The sequence below is a fragment of the Myotis lucifugus genome, unplaced genomic scaffold, assembly GCF_000147115.1.
Source record: "Myotis lucifugus unplaced genomic scaffold, Myoluc2.0 scaffold_2, whole genome shotgun sequence".
Classification (NCBI taxonomy): domain Eukaryota; kingdom Metazoa; phylum Chordata; class Mammalia; order Chiroptera; family Vespertilionidae; genus Myotis; species Myotis lucifugus.
In genome coordinates this window covers 4,272,759-4,292,890 of record NW_005871050.1, presented here as the reverse complement: position 1 = coordinate 4,292,890, position 20,132 = coordinate 4,272,759, and the positions used below count along the sequence as shown (strand labels likewise).

Sequence of the window (20,132 nt, the reverse complement as noted above, 5' to 3'; positions counted from 1 at the left end):
TCCCACCGTGGTCCCTGGTCCCCTGTCTGCCAGCAACTCCACTCCCACCTATGTTCCCATGCGCTGACGGTGCCAACCCCACCCACACCCACTGACCTTGCGGATTGGGGCCGGCACCATCAGCTGGTGCGAGCAGCAGCTGCTGCCCCAATCGCCCCTCAGGAGCAGGGGGAGGTGGAGAAGCCCTTAGGGGCGATCGGGGCCAGCAGCCGCTGTTCGCACCTGCTGACGGCAGCAAGTGCAAGCGGCGTCTCTGGCTGCGGGTGTGAGCAGGGATGGGGCCTGTGCCGGCAGTGAGTGTGAGTGGTGGCTCCGGTGCTGGCAGTGGGTGCGAGCGGGGCCAGCACCGGCAGCAGGTGCGAGTGCCAGGTGGGACCCTGGCACACAGGAACAAAGAATTTTCAGTAACCACCAGAGACTCGCCCCGATGACAGCGACCAGTGGCCCACCTTGTTCTGGTGCCCCCGCTCACTTGCTCCACCATCCCGCCACAGCCAACGCCAGCCATGTTCTGTGCGTGCCCCCTGGTGATTAGCGCATGTCATATTGACCAGTTGTTCGGTTGTTCAGTTCTGCCATTCAGTCTATTTACATATTAGCCTTTTATTATACGGGATTTGGTCAATATAGCTTTATAGTACCTAGAACATTGTACATATTTAAATATCAATGTGATGAACCAGGTAAAATTCTAGCAATATGTTAATATCATAGTGCCAGATTCAGGACTTCTATTCCATGTTTTGATTTTGAAGTATGTATTTTTAAAATATATTTTATTGATTTTTTGCAGATAGGAAGGGAGAGGGATAGAGAGTTAGAAACATTGATGAGAGAGAAACATCAATTCAGCTGCCTCCTGCACACTCCCTACTGGAGATGTGCCCACAACCAAGGTATATGCCCTTGATCAGAATCGAACCTGGGACCCTTCAGTCCGCAGGCCGATGCTCTATCCACTGAGCCAAACCAATTAGGGCTGAAGTATGTATTTTAAAATTAAAATCTAATATTTTAATAGTAGGGGAACTCAATCAATCTACAAATATTATTGACTTTCTAATTCATTAAATGTGTATTATTTGGCCAGCCACGTGCTTTAGGAGTAACTTGAGATATGTGTGTGTTTAGCAGTCCTGTGAATCGACGGATGGAGGTGGTAAACACATTTCTAACATGATTGCACTGTCAGGTTGAGATACTTTGGAGCATATTCTGTGTACAGATGGTTTGAAGCTATTTTCTCATTTTGTTACCTTCCTAATCACTTCTTCATATCTTGATCTAGAAATGCAATGATATGTGTTGTTACCCTAGGGAATGTTTTTGCCTTCTGTCTCACTGGATTGCATGAATATTGGACTCTTAGCTTTGTGAATTTAGTAATACTTTAAAATGTAATTGTATTCTGTCTAAAAATCGGTTCTGAACTATATGGGACTATCATAAAATATTTTCTGTTTTCAATTTAAAGATGTGTGTAGGGTATAAAAGAAGTCGTCTCTGTCTGAAAGAAGAGCTAATATTGTTGTGTGTTTTTTTTGTTTTTGTTTTTAATTTCTAGGTCTTCTTGTGGGCCTTGTGCTTCGATATGGAATTCATGTTCCAAGTGATATAAATAACGTGACCCTGAGCTGTGAAGTGCAGTCAAGCCCAACTACCTTATTGGTAAATGTTAGTGGAAAATTTTATGAGTATACGCTGAAAGGAGAAATTAGTCCACATGAACTCAATAACATTCAAGATAATGACATGCTTAGAAAGGTAAGTTCTTAATTAAAAGGAAATTTTGATTTTTTTAAAAAGTGGATAATTAGGAGCAAAGTGATTCAGGAGAAAAATAATGAAATTTTAAATGATATTTAAAATAATTAGCCTTTTAAAATGGAGTAAAATCTCAAGGAACGTAATGTAATGCAGAGTAATGAACATGTCTGTACATTTCATTTTATGATTGAGGTTAAGTACTATAAACCTTTTTTTTTCACTCTGATGTTTGCAATTGTAATAAATGGTAACCAGTATTGAGCTAAGCAGAATTTATAAATGTTTCTTTCAATTTGCAGATAGTCCTTAGAGTTTATAGTACTCCAGCACATTGAGTTGATAATACGTAAAATATTCTATTAATATCTCTTTGAATTCTTTCTTGCCTTGATGGTATTCTATACTGAGGACAATTTAATCTTTCTTTGATTCATAATCTGGCACAACTTCAGAGGCTTCAGTCTGAGTGTCAGTTATTGTACCAGGCTGTACATAGAGCCTTATGTAGGAGGTTGGGTTGCAGTCTCACTGGCTCCCAAACATTCTTCAAGCTGCTTTCTCCTGTTAACCTCATAGTTTCTATTCCTGAAGCTTCTCAGGGTCTCTTTGTTTCCACCCACTCTTGGCCATTTGCCTCCATTTCTATCTTCTACATTGGCAGGACTTGGCTTTTATAACTACTTGATTGTGTTCCTGACCATCTTGAATGCTTTTTAAAATTTCATATGAACTTCAAGTTTACTTTGCACAAGAGTTCTTTCTACCTGTGGAAAATTCCAGTTCCTTAAAAGTTCTAGTAAACGAACTTGTAGCATGGGTATGTGTGTAGATGCTTTGTGTTCATATCAAATCCTACTAGAGCCTTATGAACAGAAGGGGGCATCTGTATTATTCTAGGGAATAAGTATTAAAAGAAATGGACTGTCAGGATTAGAAATGAGTTGTGCAGAAACTTTTTTACCATAATATTATGTTATATACCTTTAGAGATATTACCTAGGCATAAAGAAGTTGGTTTCCTCTTGCCAAACATAATGCTATACCCCCATATTTCATGTTACCAGTTTTGGGTCTCATTTAAAACAAATATACTTCCTCCTATTTTCTCATGCTTTCTCCTATTTAAAGGTTTTTAATATAGTATTTCAACACATTTTCACAGATCTGGCTTAACTGGTTGTTCCAAATCTATGTCCTTGTCATTTGGTTGAGAAATGAAACAACATATATCCTATATGAAATATTTTTGGTTACCACACTAAAATTCTTGCCTTTCACCAGTTTAACATTTCTTTTTTTCCTTTTGATAGTGTGATAATATAATATGAAGTGCTATAAGGGAATTCTGCTAAAAGAACTCTTTATTTTAACAGGTTACTTTTGACCCGGAAGTATTTTTCAACATATTACTTCCTCCTATCATATTTTATGCAGGATATAGTCTGAAAAGAGTAAGTGCTTTTGTATTTCATATACTTAGAACAATATTAAACTCCATGGGCTTTATCATCTTTGACTCTTCAGAAACAGACAGTTCTTCCCAATATTCCCTCCCTTCTCTTCTTCTTCTCCTTTATAAATGCTGAAATTTATGCCTGTACAAATATTAGTTCTCTTATTTCCTTTAATGAATAATGCATTTAATATTAGCACATTAGAATAGAAAACCTTTTTTGGTAAGTATTCTAACACAGTGTAATCTTTTCTTTTGTCAGAGACATTTCTTTCGAAACCTTGGGTCTATTCTAGCATATGCTTTTCTTGGAACAGCAATTTCTTGTTTCGTAATTGGGTAAGTACTTGCACCTTAAAACATATTTTAGCTTTCAAATTATAATTTTAAAATAATGCATATTTGGCTTATGCAGTATTGTATTTCTGAATGAGTCTAAGGACTTCTTCAGTAAAATGTGTTCACATAGATAAATCATTTGAATTTTCCTTAAGGCCAGGGCATTACCCTATTTAAATGACATTAATTAAATTTGGGATTAGTTACAAAGTACTACTGTGGACCCATCTTCTTATTCTTACTATATACTAACTTCATTAACAGTTGATGTTTTTTTTTCTAAAGTAGAAATATGTTTGTTGAACAGGTCAATAATGTATGGCTGTGTAACACTGATGAAAGTAACTGGACAACTTGCGGGAGATTTTTACTTTACAGATTGCCTGCTGTTTGGTGCCATTGTATCAGCAACTGATCCAGGTATGTTTTACATGAGAGGAGATTAAGTACTTAAGGAACAGTGTTTTGCTGGCAAACATTTGTGGGCAATTCTTCCTTTGAGGTGCAGAATTCATGATTAGGTACTTCCCATAGTACTGTACTTTACAGTTATGGAGGGGAAAAATAAAATTCATGGTTCCTTTTGGCTTAAGAACACATTTTTTTTCGTTTACTTTATTACATTTGTTTGTTACTGGTCCACACAATCTGATGCTGTTTGGACACAGACTATAAGGTATTTTTTTCAGAATTCTAGGTTGGTCTCTATTCCTAGTGATTAGGTATGGGAGATGAACTAGATTAATAAAAATGGGTAATAATTATATACTTCCTTTCAAGCTTCTAGAAAAGCAGTTCCCTAAAAATCTTCTATTTACATTCAGCTATTGCATGTAAGAGTAAGAAAAGAAGTTTTTACATGATTGTATGAAGACAATTGTGCTAATACAAGTGTGATTTTGGGTCATTGGTGGGCTTTAATATACATTAAAGAATTGTTTTTATAAAATTGGCTTTATGATTATAAAATAGTCTTGATATTAGCACAGCTGAAGAGTGACTTTAATTGTACTGCATTAGGTTATAGTTTTCCGAATATAGTATTGGTGGGCTTAACAGCTACAAATTAGGCAGTTAAAGAATATGTAGGCTGAAGAGGTAAGGATAGAAACATAGGTTGCAGTATTTTTAATATGTTTTTATTGATTTGAGAGAGGGGGAGAGGGAGAGAGACTGATGAGAGCGAACCATCAGTTGGCTGCCTCCTGCACTCTCCCTACTGGGGATAGAACCTGAAACCAGGCATGTGCCCTGACTGGCAATCTAACTGGCCACCTCTGGGTACATGGGAGGATGCAACCAACTGAGTCATACGGGCCAGGGCTAGGTTGCAGTTTTTGAACTGAGGAAGCAAGTTTTCTTATACTAGACTTTAGAAGCTCGGCAGAGGTTTGTTCTGTTATACCTTTTGATCCTGAACGTTAATCACCTTCTTCTATTGTCATCCAGCACAATTAAAGGTAGGATCCTGAGGTTATCTCTGAATTCTGTGTTCACCTTGATGACTAGGAAATAAGGAAATGTTTTACATTCTATAAGAGATTACTTTAAAAGATAAGAAGACATTTTAGAGATGTATTTATGTAGCTTAGCATTTTTAAAACTGAAAATCAAATTGCTTCCTTAAAGACCATCAAGACTGCCCCCTCATTACAGTATTTGAAACTGCTTCCATTATCAATGTGAAGATAGCATGGTTTTTGCAAGGAGCCAGTGTTCTCTGTTTTCTGTGTCATCACTAGAAGCAAGGTCCTCCACTTTTTAAAGCCTATGAGGAATTTAAGTCAATAGAACTGGCTACATTGCTTCAACCTTATGGTTTTGTTCTGAATGGCCCAAGCAAAAATCTTTTCCTTATATAAAATTGGGCAGTTATAGTTAGTCTGAATTATAAAGGCATATACACCTGTTTGGGTTTATTTAGTGAGTGAGCTGTATGTGACTCAGCAGTTATAACACAACTTCAGTCTCATCAGATTTTCTAAGAATTCTCATATAAAAGAAGTGTGTTTTTTTTTCCTTCTCAAGCTATAATAGCATGATAGTTGGCTTCTTATTAAGTTAAATAAAGCAGCTATAATTCTGGTCAAAAAGCAAACTTGTCCTGCCAGTGTGGCTCAGTGGTTGAGTGTCGACCTATGTACCAGAAGGTTGCTGGTTCAATTCCTGGTCAGGGCACATACCCAAGATTGCCGGATTGATCCCCAGCAGGGGGCATGCAAGAGGCAGCCTATTGATGTTGATGTTTCTCTCTCATCGATGTTTCTATACCTCCCTCTCCTTTCCCCTCTCTCTAAAAATGAATAAAAGCATGTTTTTTAAAAAGCAAGCTTGTGTTTTCATTTCCTACTATCTTTGCTAAATCAGTGTGCTTGAAATTTGCAAGTCAAATAGAAGTGAGTTGTAAGGCTTAAAGGAAGAAATGAAGTTTGCAGCAGAAATGCTTTTCATAATATTCTTCTTCAAAGATTAATGATCACCTGGTCGGTAAGAAATTTTGAATACATTCCTTATGGAAAATAAATGTACAGGACAAGAATATTAGCATTCACACGAAGAATGTAGTCCAACTCAATCTTCCAAGGTTATTTTCAGCTGTTTGTAAGAGAGAGAAAGGAGATTGTGCAAGTATACATTTAGGGAAAAGAAAAATATTGACATAAAACTACTGAATCTTTAATATGGTAAGAGAATGTTTAAGTTGAATTCTAAGACAAAGAAATGAATTTCTAAATAACAATTATAATAATCTACGGAGGGGAATATGTTATATTTATGATGTCTAAATATTACTCTGACTCTTTCTACTTGCTAGTGACTGTTCTTGCCATATTCCACGAGCTTCAAGTTGATGTTGAACTTTATGCACTTCTTTTTGGTGAAAGTGTTCTCAATGATGCTGTTGCCATAGTGCTATCTTCGTAAGTGTTTGTTTCTTATTATATTCCATATATTGAATGTTAGGGTACTAGGAACCAAAAGTCACTTATTGAATGAAGTGCATTATGAATGGAAACATTTGAAAAAACTGAGGCATTATTTCCCTTTTGAAAAAATGCATGCTTATAGATAACATGGAAAATGCAGGGATGAAAAAAGAAAGAAGAAAATATGTACTCTTAACACCTAAAGACAGTTATTGTAAACTAGAGGTCCAGTGCATGAAATATGTGCACAGGGGGTGGGGGGTCCCTCAGCCCGGCCTGTGCCCTCTCACAGTCCAGGACCCCTCACTCCTTACCGCCTGCCTGCTCGCTGCTTCTTAACACTCGGCTCGCTGCTCCTTAGCGCTGCCGTGGAAGCGGGAGAGGTTCCCGCCACCACTGCTGTGCTCACCAGCCATGAGCCTGGCTTCTGGCTGAGCGGTGCTCCCCCTGTGGAAGTGCACTGACCACCAAGGGGCAGCTCCTGCATTGAGCGTCTGCCCCTGGTGGTCAGTGCACATCATAGCGACCAGTCATTTTGGTCGTTCTGCTGTAACAGTTGCTTAGGCTTTTATTATATAGATATTCTAGGACATTTCCTGTTTATTCTTTTTCCTATGCATGATATTTTTACATAGTTGTGATTTTATATATATACATATATAAAATTTTATATTGTTGTAACATGAAATTTTTAGTTTTTGAATTAAAGTAAATTTTTGAGATAGATAATGTGTTCACATAATTTAAAAATCAAAACTATGTAGAAAGGTAAATACTGAAATTTTTTTACTCTTGTCCTCATCCACCTGTCCCCCTAGCCCAGGGGTGGGCAAACTTTTTGACTCGAGGGCCACAATGGGTTCTTAAACTGGACCGGAGGGCCGGAACAAAAGCATGGATGGAGTGTTTGTGTGAACTAATATACATTCAAAGTAAACATCATTACATAAAAGGGTACGGTCTTTTTTTTTTTAGTTTTATTCATTTCAAACTGGCCGGATCCAGCCCACAGGCCGTAGTTTGCCCACGGCTGCCCTAGCCCCTTCTAGGTTACCATTTTTATCAATTACCTGAGTATCCTAGTATTTATTTATTCAAATGCAAGCACACATATGAATAAATATTCTTATTTGCTTCTTATTTCTTATTTTAAAAGTAGCATGTTATATATGTCCAAACCTAGCTTTCTCTTACATAATTGTATTCTAGGAATCTTTCCATATCAAAACAGTTTTCTCATTCTTTGTTTTAAGCATATAGTGTTCTATGTACTGTACTGTGAATTAAACTATAGTTTATTTTATCAGTCTCCTAATGTTGGAAACATAAAGTGTTTTCAGTTCTTTGCTATCCAAATAATGCTGCAGTGATTAAACTTGAACTTACCTGTTTTATATATGCATAGGTATATTAGTTAGATAAATTTCCAGAAGTAAGATTAGTGGGTTAAGGGGTAAATACACTTGAAATTTTGTTAGACAATGCTAAATTGCCCACCAAAGGGATTATGCCATTTTGCACTTTAAGTGCTAAATTATGGGAGTGCCTGTGTCCTTGTATCTCACCAGCAGACTATGTGTAAGACTTTTGTATTTTTGCTAATTTGATTATTGAGAAATTTCTCATTGTGGTTTTTAAAAAAATTTCTCTTATTTAATACAATCATTTCAGAAACATGTTTTAAATTTTTGAAGTGTTAAATAATACTCTTTTTAAAGACAGTTATTGAAAAGAGCAATATTTGAATATAATTATATAAATTACTATACATATTATTAGAAGGTGTTTGCAGGTGAAAGAAGGCGTCTCAACCTCTGAGGAATTCAAACCTGCCAACCCACTCCTACTAAGCAAATATGTAATCTTATAGACATTTGCCTTTACCCTATACCAGAACTTTCTATGAGAGAAAAGTAAAAGCTCACATTTTCTCTTTATTTTTCTCCTTAATTTACACTTTATTAACTATAAAAGAGTAACCAGTAACTGGTTTGCATAGCTCGAGTGGCCCCATTGCCTTACTGCAAAGTGGAAAATTATCCTTTCTGAAAGGTAACACTGATCCCTTAAATATTGTGTGTAAAGATATGCAAAAGATCCAATTCTTTTTGGTGAATGTGATTTATGTAAATTCCACCCCCTCTGACATATTCATTGCCAGACATTTTGCAGCTGTCTATAGCTAATGTAAATTTAAGAAATAAAGCCTAAAGGCTAGAACAAATGTTGATACAGAACATATGTACCTTCAATGACAATAGATGCAAAGTAAAAGTTTTATATTATTTGAAGGGAGGAAGAAATGAATAGTGTGGTTGTAACTTAGGTGTTATAAAAATTAATGAAGCTACAAAGATTGTTGAAGCTTTCAGTACATAGGAGCATGTAAGATCACTAGATGAAAAGAATAAGGTACAGGCAGTTACTTTTAGCATGGATTCCTCATCTTAGATAATTATTCTGCTACTTAATCATCTTACTAATAAGTATTCCTTCTTCATTGTCTGTTGGATGAAGAGTCAGAAAAATCTCTGTTCTGGTCCTGTCTTAAACTGATGTGCCCTGTACCTTACTTTTCCCATTAGTAAAGTAACATTTCTTGCAAATTTGAGAACAAACAGTTAAATAGTATTAAGGGAGAAAATAACTCATAAAGGGCCACAATCCTCCTTCTATTATAGCCTTTCTCAAACGGTTCTGTGAGGGAATATAAGCCTTATAGAGAATGATTCGAGTGGTTTCTTTTCTCAGTTCTCTTTTAAAGATGGTACATAGCTAGTACTATTCTAGATTCATAGAAGATAAGTTAACTCATTACATGGTCTGGTGGAACTCTGGTGGAGAAGGACTGTATATCTAGAGAATATCATATCAGGGCATTGTTAGCAGTGTAGGTGTCTTAATGGAGCTGAGCAAATAAGTTTCTGCCCAAAACCCGAAGGGAAACCAGTTGTGTTGCTGGCTGGGAGAAGTAACTAGCTGGAGTGCTCAGTAATATGTCTATTATCATCTTTCATTCGCCCTTTAAAGTATGTTAGATAGAAATAGTCTACTTTATGTTGGATACTGCTAAATATCCTACACAGGACAGCACCCACCATCCAACAAATAATTATCTGGCCCCAAATATCAATAATGCTGGATTGAGAAATCCTGGTGTTATAAAATTAGAGTACTCGTACATTGGTGTTAACATTGAAATTGATATCACCTCCTCTTTTGTGTTTTATATTTTGTCATTATTTATGATCATAAAATTAATACATTTGTAACAAAAATTCAAATAATTTGACAAGGTAGGAAATTCCTGAAATTCTAGCTCTCAGAAATAACCATTATTAAGGTTTCATCTAGACTTTTTCCATTAGGATATTAACGTACATATAAATATATTAATCATTTTAAACAAAAAAAGATATAGTACTATACATACTTTCTGTAACTAACTTTTTTCACTTGGACATTGTATTATATTAATACCTCTATTATTCCATCATAAGGATATACTACAAATTTATCTCTCCAATCCCCTGTGGATTAATATTTGACATTTTTGTAATATTGTATTATTGTGGATAGTACTGCAGCAAACATATGTATGTATAAATCTCTGTTAATCCTTGAAACTATTTCTGTATGTTATATTTTAGAAGTAGACTTTCTAGGCCAATGGATATGATCACTAAAAAATTAAGAGATATAGTCATATTTCCCTCTAAAAATGTAATACAGGTCTATTTGAAAGCAGTTATTCAACATATAAAAAGAGGCATAGGTATAGTAATGCCTTATTTCTAGGAATGAAGCATGAGGAAATAGTCCAATTTTTTTAAAAAGCACAAAAATGTTTTTTTCACACTTATTAGCAGTAGCAAAAAGATTAGAAGCAAATTTTAAATATGTAATAGTGGGAAAATGCTTTAAAAATTTATGTTATTCCCATTTGGACCAATTTGAAGTCTTAAAAACCAAGGTTAGAGATACTATAATAATTCTTATGTCATTGTCAGTTAAAGAAGCAGAATTCATGACCATATGTTCACTATGATTATAACTAAACATGAAATAGCATGCATGTTACAAAAAGGGAAAAGAAATACAGATGGAAAATGATAGATCTATCAGTGTAGTGGAGTGATTCCCCCTCCCCAATTGTACATTATATTACTTTCAGAATGTTTTTAGAAAGTATTCATAAAAATGTCACTGCCTCAAAATAAAATGTTGATTGATGTAGAAAAGATGAGTTAGGGTTTCAATCCAGAGGCCAGCATTTGACTGAAAAAGAAGAAAATAAACCTCTCATTTGTTCTCAGCCCATCATGCTTTTCATGTGTTCTCATACATTTTAGTGATTGAAGCATAAAATAATGATTAATGTGAATCTTGAATATACATGAACTAATCCAGGGAAGGCAGTCTCAGGAGGCATGGCATTAGATAGTTCTAGACAGCATTTTGAAAACTGTCATCAGGGAGAAAAAAAGGTTGTTGTAGCAATATCCTTTATTTTCTCCAGCTAGCTGCTATATTTTCATGTTATAATGTGGTCGCATCTCATTTATGGTGATGGGGTCCTTTATGGGTAGGTAAGAAAGCATGACATTAAAGGCCATTTTGTATTTATTGAAACAATATCAAATCTACTGGTCCCAAAGTGATCTGGTCACTTTGAACATTTAAACGCAGATGTTTAAATTTTTCATTTGAGATTGAGTCTCAGAAATTTCTTGGTAACATTACCAGAAATTGATGTTAGTGCTGTACTTCAATAAAATAGGTAAAATTAGGAAACTTTAGTTTGTTTTTTTAACCTAACTGGGGAGCTATAGAAAGAACTTGGTGTACATGGTACAGCCAGCTTATTTTGTAGCTTTGAATCAGAAGAAAACATTGCTATAACTACAGGGAGAATTCATTATATTCTTAGGAATGTGGGTTTTTTCCTCCTTTTCTTTAAATGACTTGTATGATGTCTTTGAGTCTGGACTTTTTATAAAAGTACTGGTTCGTTAATTTACTGGTATGAGAACTGATTTAGTAATGGTGGGCACTCTTGCCAGAGACCTGCTGGCAACATTGATTTTCTTAGCTATTTCTATTTCCTGGGGTGACTGTTTTAAAAGAAGCATTTTAGACCAGACTTGGACTGTGAGTTCAAGATGAAGGGTGTCTCCTGTAATTGCCTATCTTACCTCTTACAGAGTGACTTTCTTTAAGAAGTTTGAGGTAGATGATCCAGCTGGGTATGCTAAAAGTACTGTTGAGTGGTTTCTAATTCCTTGGAAGGCCTTTTAAGCCATTTTTCCTGTAAAAGTCCATTTCAGTGAGTGAATATATATTAGGCATTGGGCCAATTCTGGTATTCTAAAAGTTGAAAAGATACTTCAGTCATCTTTTTTTGTTTCTTTTTCCCCATAGGAATAACAAAATGTGACTGGATTGAGTATTATTTCTCTGCTGGAAATAAGTGTACTTTTTCATTGGTTTGTTCACATTAGTATGTTAGGGCTTTCAGGCACTCAGTATTGGTAAGTCTTAAACAGTCACAAAAGAATAGTACTGCACAATATCCGGAGGCTGGAGGAAAAGGCTCAGTACAATTTTCATATAGAGGACCTTAAAATGTTCTACCGCCTGAAACTGTCATTTATGTAAAAGCTGAGTTTTCTTGTTAGCTTGAGCCACTACACAGTGTTTTGTTAACCTTTTGACCTTACTTTGGCAATTTGAATCCAAAGTATAGCACTAACATCACTCTGGTGCCTTTTGATTTCCCCCTTTGATTTCATCTTTTAAGTTCTACACTAGATAGTGTTTTTATTTATTTATTCATGTAATTATTTTTAGGTAATGTTTCTAAAATAAAAGTTGCTTCTAGAAGTAAGAACAATCTCTCCTTTGTAGCTCAATAGTGGCATACCAGCCAGCTGGAGACAACAGCCACACCTTTGATGTCACAGCCATGTTCAAATCGATTGGGATTTTCCTTGGGATCTTCAGTGGATCTTTTGCGATGGGTGCTGCTACTGGAGTGGTGACAGCTTTAATATCCTTTTATAATATTTATCCTTTCTTATTAACCCAACAGTGTAATTGAATAGTGTGTTTTGTGGTCTCTCCTAGTTCCATAATTGGCACTGTGTTATAATTATTAACCTTATAACTAAGTACTTGGTTTGAAAACATTAGGTATTCATCTTTACCAATAAAGAAAATAATTGTTTTATGTAGGATTACATGACCTCAAACTTTCACTACAAAGGTTTAGACATAGTCACCCTTTGGGGTGAATTTTAAGATTGTAGACTAAATTGATATAAAGGTAGATATATTTCAAAGAGACTCTGAGTGTTCTGTGTTGCTGTTCAGTGGGCCAAGCCAGCTCAGCCAAGGGTTCGAAAGCCTGAGTGAAGACGGTGAAGCATGAAGAAATGACAGAGAGAATAAGCTGGGTCTAGGTGGATCTTCTTGTGCCTGGCTGAGGCCACAGAGAGAGATCCAGAGGCAAGCTGAGCCTTTATTTTATAGCCAGAGGTAAACAAGGTAGTGGTCACCATAGTTACAATGTTCTTGTGAGTTTCACTTGTTTTGGCAGCACTTGCTGCACCTCCCACAGCCCATTAGCTACCTAGGAAGGTCAAGCCTAATTAGGTCAAGCCTAATTATGCTAAGAGGACTGTGCCCTTTAAGCTGGGACTTGTTTGTGGCTTTGCCAACAGGACATTCCAAGGCTTAACCCTATAGTGGCGCCTTACAGTTCAGCCTGTCAGTCTTTTGCTGTTTGTTTAAAAGGAAAAATAAGAAACCTATGACCATTATGCCAACTGAACTAGATAGGGTTCCTGGGCTAAGCTAGATAGGAGTTCATCTCAGTTTTCACCAATTTTAACCTTCTACTACAGAGTCCTAGACACTGCCATTAGTTTGCAATTTGAAATATTGGGTAAGTCATTCTTGTATTCATTCAGAAAACATTTTTTATTGCCCACTATATGCCAGCTGCTATGCTCCTGGGTATCAAAAATAAACAAGACAGACATGACCTCTGCCTTGCTAGAGCTTCTGGTATAGAAGCATTGACACTTCACCTCATGGGTCCTCTGTGTAGGAAGGTGGAGGGTGGGAGCAGCAGGGAAAATCATTCAGACTAGATGATCTCTAAAGAGCTTCCAGCTCTAAAACTTCTAAGACACTTTCATATAAAACTAACACTGCTTTCAAGATTCTATAAGTTTGCTATACTTCAGCTAAGTGCTGGAAGGGACTTGTCTTATGGCTTTTTACAGGTGAATTGAGGCACAAAGGGGCAGTAAAAAGAATTCTTCGAAGGAGCTAGGCCCAATAGTATCTCTTCCCCATTACAGTTCCTTGAGGGTAGGAAGTATATCTTATTAATCTTTTTGTTGTAGTACAGGTTTATTGAATTGAATGTAGATTTCAGCCTGAGGTTTGTCACAGCTTCACACAGGCCCTTCCATTGTCAACTAGCAAATACTTTTTAGACTAGTGTTAAGTGAGTGACATGCCTCAGTTTCTTCATCTCGGAATGCTCTGCATCACAGAGATGTTAGGGCATCAGATAAATGGAAAATCTCATGGAAATGACATTTTAAATAAATATAAATTGCTGTAAGTATAGAAGCTCTTTTGCTTTGTGTCACAGATTAATAATCAGAGTTGGCATGTTGTGTATCTGATCTGTTGCTCCCATCTCTACCTGTCCTTTACTGCGTGGTTTCTGGCAAGGCATGTGATACCCATAAAACAATCAGAGAGACTAAGCTGTAAGGCTTCTTCGTGAAAGGGATGGCTGCTCACTCAGTGAGATGCTCATTTTAAGAGTTGCTTCACTCTGGTGCCTTTTTATTCTGTGGTTTTTGTGTTAGGCGGTAAAGCCTTCTTTCACTTTCATGGTTGCCTTGCTTTGACTATTACTTTTTCTAGTTGCACTTCTGTATTAAGATCTTGTTACCAACCTTGACAGTCTTACGTAACAAAGTTCACCAAATTACGGGAGTTCCAGTTGTTGGAGACAGGCTTGTTCTTCTTGATGTCATGGAGTACCTTCCTCTTGGCTGAAGCATGGGGTTTCACGGGTAGGTTACTTTCTCCTTTTGATTGTAAGCCCTTACAGAGAATGACTCTGCTAGTAATTTTTTCTACTAGTAGACCAACTCCTCTAGTATTTAAACACACTTATTAGGGTTGGGATATATGCTGTCACTTTAGAATGTAAAAAAGATTTTCAATGGAAGTGATATGTCTCAACAAAGTAAGTCACAACTGAAAATGTCAACACTCAGCGTATAATCTACTTCTGTAAAATAAAAACCTCCATAGAAAAGTTGGGAACTCTCCTTTTACGTGAACTTTGAACACTTTGTCATTGCAGGAGTGGTTGCAGTGTTGTTCTGTGGCATCACACAGGCCCATTATACATACAATAATTTGTCCACAGAGTCTCAGCATAGAACTAAACAGGTAAGATAAACTTTATAGTTTGTGAATAAAGTTTTTCTCCCTGTAGTGAAACAAATCTGTTCAAAATGATGCCTACTCATTCTGACTCCTCTTCTTTTATTTTTATTATTTTTTAATCTTTATTGTTGAGAGTATTACAAATGTCTTCCCCATTTTCCCTCCTTGCCCCCCACCACCCAGTTCCCATCCCACCCCAGGCCTTCACCACCTGGCTCCTCTTCCTTTGACTCCAGAAATAGATGGAATTGGCAGGTTGAAGGGTGACAGTTTTTAGGATAGAGGTAGGTGACCAGAATAGCCAGGGACTATTGTGATTGTGTCAGTTAGTTTCCTTCCCTGTTTTCTTAACCTAATGACTTTTAAGAGGAATGTTTTTCTAGTCAGGTCTGACTAGAACCATGGCTGTTTGACGTTGGTAAGTTTAACTTCTAATTTGACTGGATCTACTGCTGGGTGATACAGAGAAGATTAACGTCCTTCAGGCACTTCTAGAAATGTGAAAACATCAGGGGTTGGGCTTCATGTGGCCTTGAATGCACAGTTGTGCAGTGCACCTGAAGGGAATTATAAAGGAGCTAGGCATAGCATTTTCTAGTCCTATGAGGTGTATGGTGCAAAGATATGAACAATATGTAATGTCTAGAATAGAAACAGATGCATAATTGATTATGATTACATCAAGAAATAGAAGATTTAAGTTTTACCAAATGATTAGAACACTTGAGATTAGCCTGGAGAGGACTCATGACAAAGCAGGAGCAAAGGTACTTCTTTTTTCTGGAACCACAAATTTAGTGATTGACATATGCTTTTTTTCCCACCCCCTCAAAAGAAATTAGGCTTCTTATACACTGGGGCTACAAATACCTTTTAGAAATTAGTTCAGTGCAATAAGTATAGAGAAGATAATCAACTGGGGTGGCGGTGGCATTTTTCTACCCAGTGGAGTGGGGAATAAAAAAAACAAGGTCACAGTGTCCAGTCTTATTGGTGATATGAAGCTTGTGTACATAAAAAAAAACACAAAACAAAACAGATAATAGGGTGGTGAAGGCCTGGAGTGGGGCAGGGGTGTGCTAGAAGAGGTCAGTAGGGGAAAAAGGAGGTCATATGCAATACTTAAAACAATAAAGATTTAAATAAACAGACTAATAGAACTTCTAGCTTTGTGTTTCAGATTACATGTCATACCAGATTTCAGAGAAGCAGGGGGGTTGGTTTGAGGCTTGAAGAGCTACAAAGCTATCATAGGAGGGTACAGAGCACAAGACAATGATGCACTGATTCCATAAATGAAGGACAAGACCCAGGTAAAAAGTGAAATCACACGGCAGGGCAGCAATATGAGAGTTGTCATGAAGTGCTCTATGCCAGGACAAAGAATTTGAACTTGGGCCTTACAGCCTGTGAAGAGGAAAGTGTCTATGAAACTGCCATATTTAGAGAGATTAATTGGGTAAGGGTATACAGATGGGTGACAGGGATACCAGTTAGGGTCCTTTTGCAGCATTATGGGTGGGAAGTGATGAAAGGTGGACAAAGGTAATGGCAGGACAACAAGGAACATTCCAAAAGAAAAATTGTCAGAGCAAATGTCATAACTACATTTGCTTCCCTCTGAATCACATATTTTGGGGGATATACATGAACTTTACATATTTGAAGTATCTGTTTTGTTGTCTTAGTAATACTCATGTTTTCACATTGTGTAACTTTATTTACTGGACTAACCTTTTAACATTTCGTTTCAGTTGTTTGAGCTTCTCAATTTCTTGGCAGAGAATTTCATCTTCTCCTACATGGGACTGACACTGTTCACCTTCCAGAATCATGTCTTTAACCCAACATTTGTAGTAGGAGCATTTGTATCCTTTATAATTTGTTCTATTTTTAAAACTTTTTTTAAAAATTGAGATTTGCATGTGTTTTCTAGAGGGGTAGTTGACAAGAATACATTTAAATATATAAGATGTTCCTCTCAGTACAAGTAAGGATTTTAACTCTTTTTTTCTGCTCTGTTTATTCTGTCTTCATCTGTTTATTGCACAAATAATACTGATAGATTGAAATGACAGAAAAAAGTTTCCTACCATTCTGCTAATTCCAAAAGAGAAAACTATAAAATGTTTGTCCTCTATTGCTAAAGCGAAGAAAGAGTGTAGATACTGGGGAGCAGTGCAGTCTATGCCACAGGGTCATTGAAAGCTGGTGAAAGGCTGAAGGAGGCTGCCTGCCCCCAACCTCATTCTTTTTTTTATTGATTTTTTTTACAGAGAGGAAGGGAGAGAGATAGAGAGTTAGAAACATCGATGAGAGAGAAACATTGATCAGCTGCCTCCTGCACATCTCCTACTGGGGATATGCCCGCAACCAAGGTACATGCCCTTGACTGGAATCGAACCTAGGACCTTTCAGTCTGCAGGCCGACGCTCTATCCACTGAGCCAAACCAATTTTGGCCCAACCTCATTCTTGTTGAGTGTTTAAAAATCCAGTTGAAAGAGAGAAGCTGAGTACATGAAAGGGAACAATCAGTATTGCCAGCCTCATGAGAAGGCAGGAGGAGATGAAATCCAGAGTATGTGGGGAAGGATTGGCCTTCACTGGGAGGAGGAATAACTCCACCATGGCTCCAGGAGAGGATAGGTTATATAGAGATGAAGGTACATTTGTAAGATGGTGTTCCTGACTGCTAACCTCTATTTTAATCTATAAAATATGAGGTGAGATGATCTGTTGAAAGTGAGATAGGAGCAGGTGGCCTATCAGTTATCTATTATGTAATAAATTACCCTAAAATTTAGCAGCTTACAACAACAACAGTCATGTATTATATCACAGTTTCTGAGAGTCAGAATACTAGAAGTAGCTTAGCTGGGCTCTTCAGGCTCAAGCATCCCTCATGAGGTTGCAATCTCTCTCTGTGCTGGGACTCTGCAGATTTGATGGGCTGGAGAATCCACCCCAAGTTTACTCACACGGCTGTTAGAGGCTTCAGTTCTGCTCCACATAGACCTCTCCATGGGGCAGCTCATAACATTGCTTCCCCCAGAGGGAGTGAGCTGAGAGAGCCCCAAGATGGAATCCAAAGTGCCTTTTACAACCTAACCTTGGAAGTGATATACCATCATCCCTTTTGCCACATTCTGTTGGTCATACAGGTGGACCCTGATGCAGTGTGAGCGGGGACGTTACAAGGCTGTGAATACTTGCAGGGAGGGATTTTTGAGGACTGTCTTGGAGGCTGGTTTCCACAGGTGACAGGAGTTTTGTGGAGAAGATTTAGAAATAGTTGTTTTAGAGAATGGGACAGTGAGTTGACCAAAGAAATGCTGTAGGATTGCTGAGCAGTAATAGGGACCCACTTGAGTCTGAGGAATAGATATTAGCAGTAGAATCAGTCTGCCCTGTTGTATGACTTCAACCTGGAGTACTTAGCTGTAAGTGTGGAGGAAAGAGATAGTTGATTCCATCTAGGTTTGGGGTTTTGTCAAGTGGGTGCAAAGAAAACGGCTCTTCGGGCTCAAGGCAAAGAAAGCACAGAAAGAGACAAATGATAGTCAGGTATTGCAGAATATTATTAAGATGTGGTTAAGCCAAGCCAGCGTGGCTCAGTTGAGCATCGACCTATGAACCAGGAAGTCACGGTTCAATTCCTGGTCAGGCACATGCCCGTATTGTGGGCTTGATCCCCAGTGGGGGGCATGCAGGAGGCAGCCGATCAATGATTCTCATCATTGATGTTTCTATCTCCCCCTCTCCCTCTGTGAAATAAATAAAAATATATATTTTTTAAAAAAGATGTGGTTAAGAAGGGAAGTGAAGCAGGGAAAGGACTGACTGTGAGGGGAAAGTAGCAGAATCTTTGGACTGGAGGTCCCAGACAGGTGGAAGAACTATCCAAGTGAGATAGATAAACATGAAACGTGAAAAAAAATAGAGAGGATATTTGAATTAGTGATTTTAAAAAGAAATATTTTAAAACCACCTCAGAATACAGATTCCGCCAAAGAGATTAGCAGAAATATTTTTTAATTTAAAGCTCTAAGTAGGATCTCTGTTAGAAAGTGAGGTATTAGTGAATGCCATTCTACAGAGACTTAGTCTTCTGGGAATGAACTTCAGGAAAAAAAGATAAAGCCCTATTAATAAGAGAAGAACCTTAGCCTGAAGACTCCCATGAGATCAGTAACTCCATATCCTGCTAGTATTTGAGAAATTGTTGAACAGTCACGCTCCTTGATCCACTGTACTTAACCGGAAATAAGGCTAATTATTTTCCCTAGGTTTCTGAGTCTATTAGGAATTGAAGTTTCTGGATACAAAATCCTACCATGAAAATTGACCCCTACAAGGGAGAGCTGTTCTCTTGCTGGCTATGTTAGTTAGGACCTAGATTTGGTTTCATGTGACAAAGATCCAAATTAACTGAGGATTAAACAAGATAGAAGTTTTACCAATGAGCATATAATGCTTATGTACAGTTCCTTTTTGCCTTTAGCCTTATAGATGCTAATGATTTCCAATGGTACTTAGGTCAGCACTTGTTTCCCCATCCTTGTTTTGTTTTTAATCTTAGATTTTCCTTTATATATCTTTCAGAAAATGGGGTGGAGATTATATTGTAACCCCTGAGATAAAAATTGTAATTGTAAAGCAGAGTCTCTATAGACAGCAAACTAGAAGAAAAGACACTAAAATTGTGTGGGGGTTTTTGTTGTTGTTAAAACCATTCTGAATTACCATTAAGCCTTCCCTTTGAAGCAGGGTGGAAGTTATAGACTTAGAGGACTGCATCGGAGCTAGCAGAAATTTCAGTGGTATAAGGTGCTTGAGCTGCCCTTTTCTTTGTTCCGAGGAAGCAAGGGCAAGTTTAGCCAATATTACTCTTCTTCCTACTAACACTGACAATTACAGTGAATTAACCTATTGTAGTAATAATCTTAAGATTATACCCAGGAATCTCTGCTTTTAAACATGTTTCTGTTCATCTCATGAATTTCCTATATGTTAGATCTGCACTGTCCAATTTGGTAGCAACTAACCTTTAAATAAGCACAAATTTAAATAAGCACAAATAACTTGTGATTATTTAAATTTAAATTAATTTAAATGAAATAAAATTTCAGTTCCTAGGTCACACTGGCCACACTTCGAGCACTC

The 20,132-nt window shown here is 37.2% G+C and overlaps 1 protein-coding gene across 5 annotated transcripts in view; it reads left to right on the top strand.

Moving 5' to 3' along the window:
• Positions 1–20,132, top strand: part of SLC9A6 (solute carrier family 9 member A6) — a 52,068-nt gene that overhangs the window by 10,028 nt on the left and 21,908 nt on the right. For 4 of the 5 annotated variants that reach the window (XR_001348813.2, XR_002830381.1, XM_006082054.3 and 1 more), the window contains exons 2-10: positions 1,565–1,764; positions 3,141–3,218; positions 3,483–3,559; positions 3,867–3,979; positions 6,375–6,480; positions 12,394–12,535; positions 14,480–14,585; positions 14,882–14,970; positions 16,722–16,835. Coding sequence is in view for 3 of the 5 variants with exons in the window: in XM_006082054.3 (XP_006082116.1) it covers positions 1,565–1,764; positions 3,141–3,218; positions 3,483–3,559; positions 3,867–3,979; positions 6,375–6,480; positions 12,394–12,535; positions 14,480–14,585; positions 14,882–14,970; positions 16,722–16,835 (1,025 nt within the window). In the remaining 2 variants the exon portion in view is untranslated. The remainder of the gene's footprint in view (positions 1–1,564; positions 1,765–3,140; positions 3,219–3,482; positions 3,560–3,866; positions 3,980–6,374; positions 6,481–12,393; positions 12,536–14,479; positions 14,586–14,881; positions 14,971–16,721; positions 16,836–20,132) is intronic. The other variant, XM_023757696.1, reaches the window with a different exon arrangement.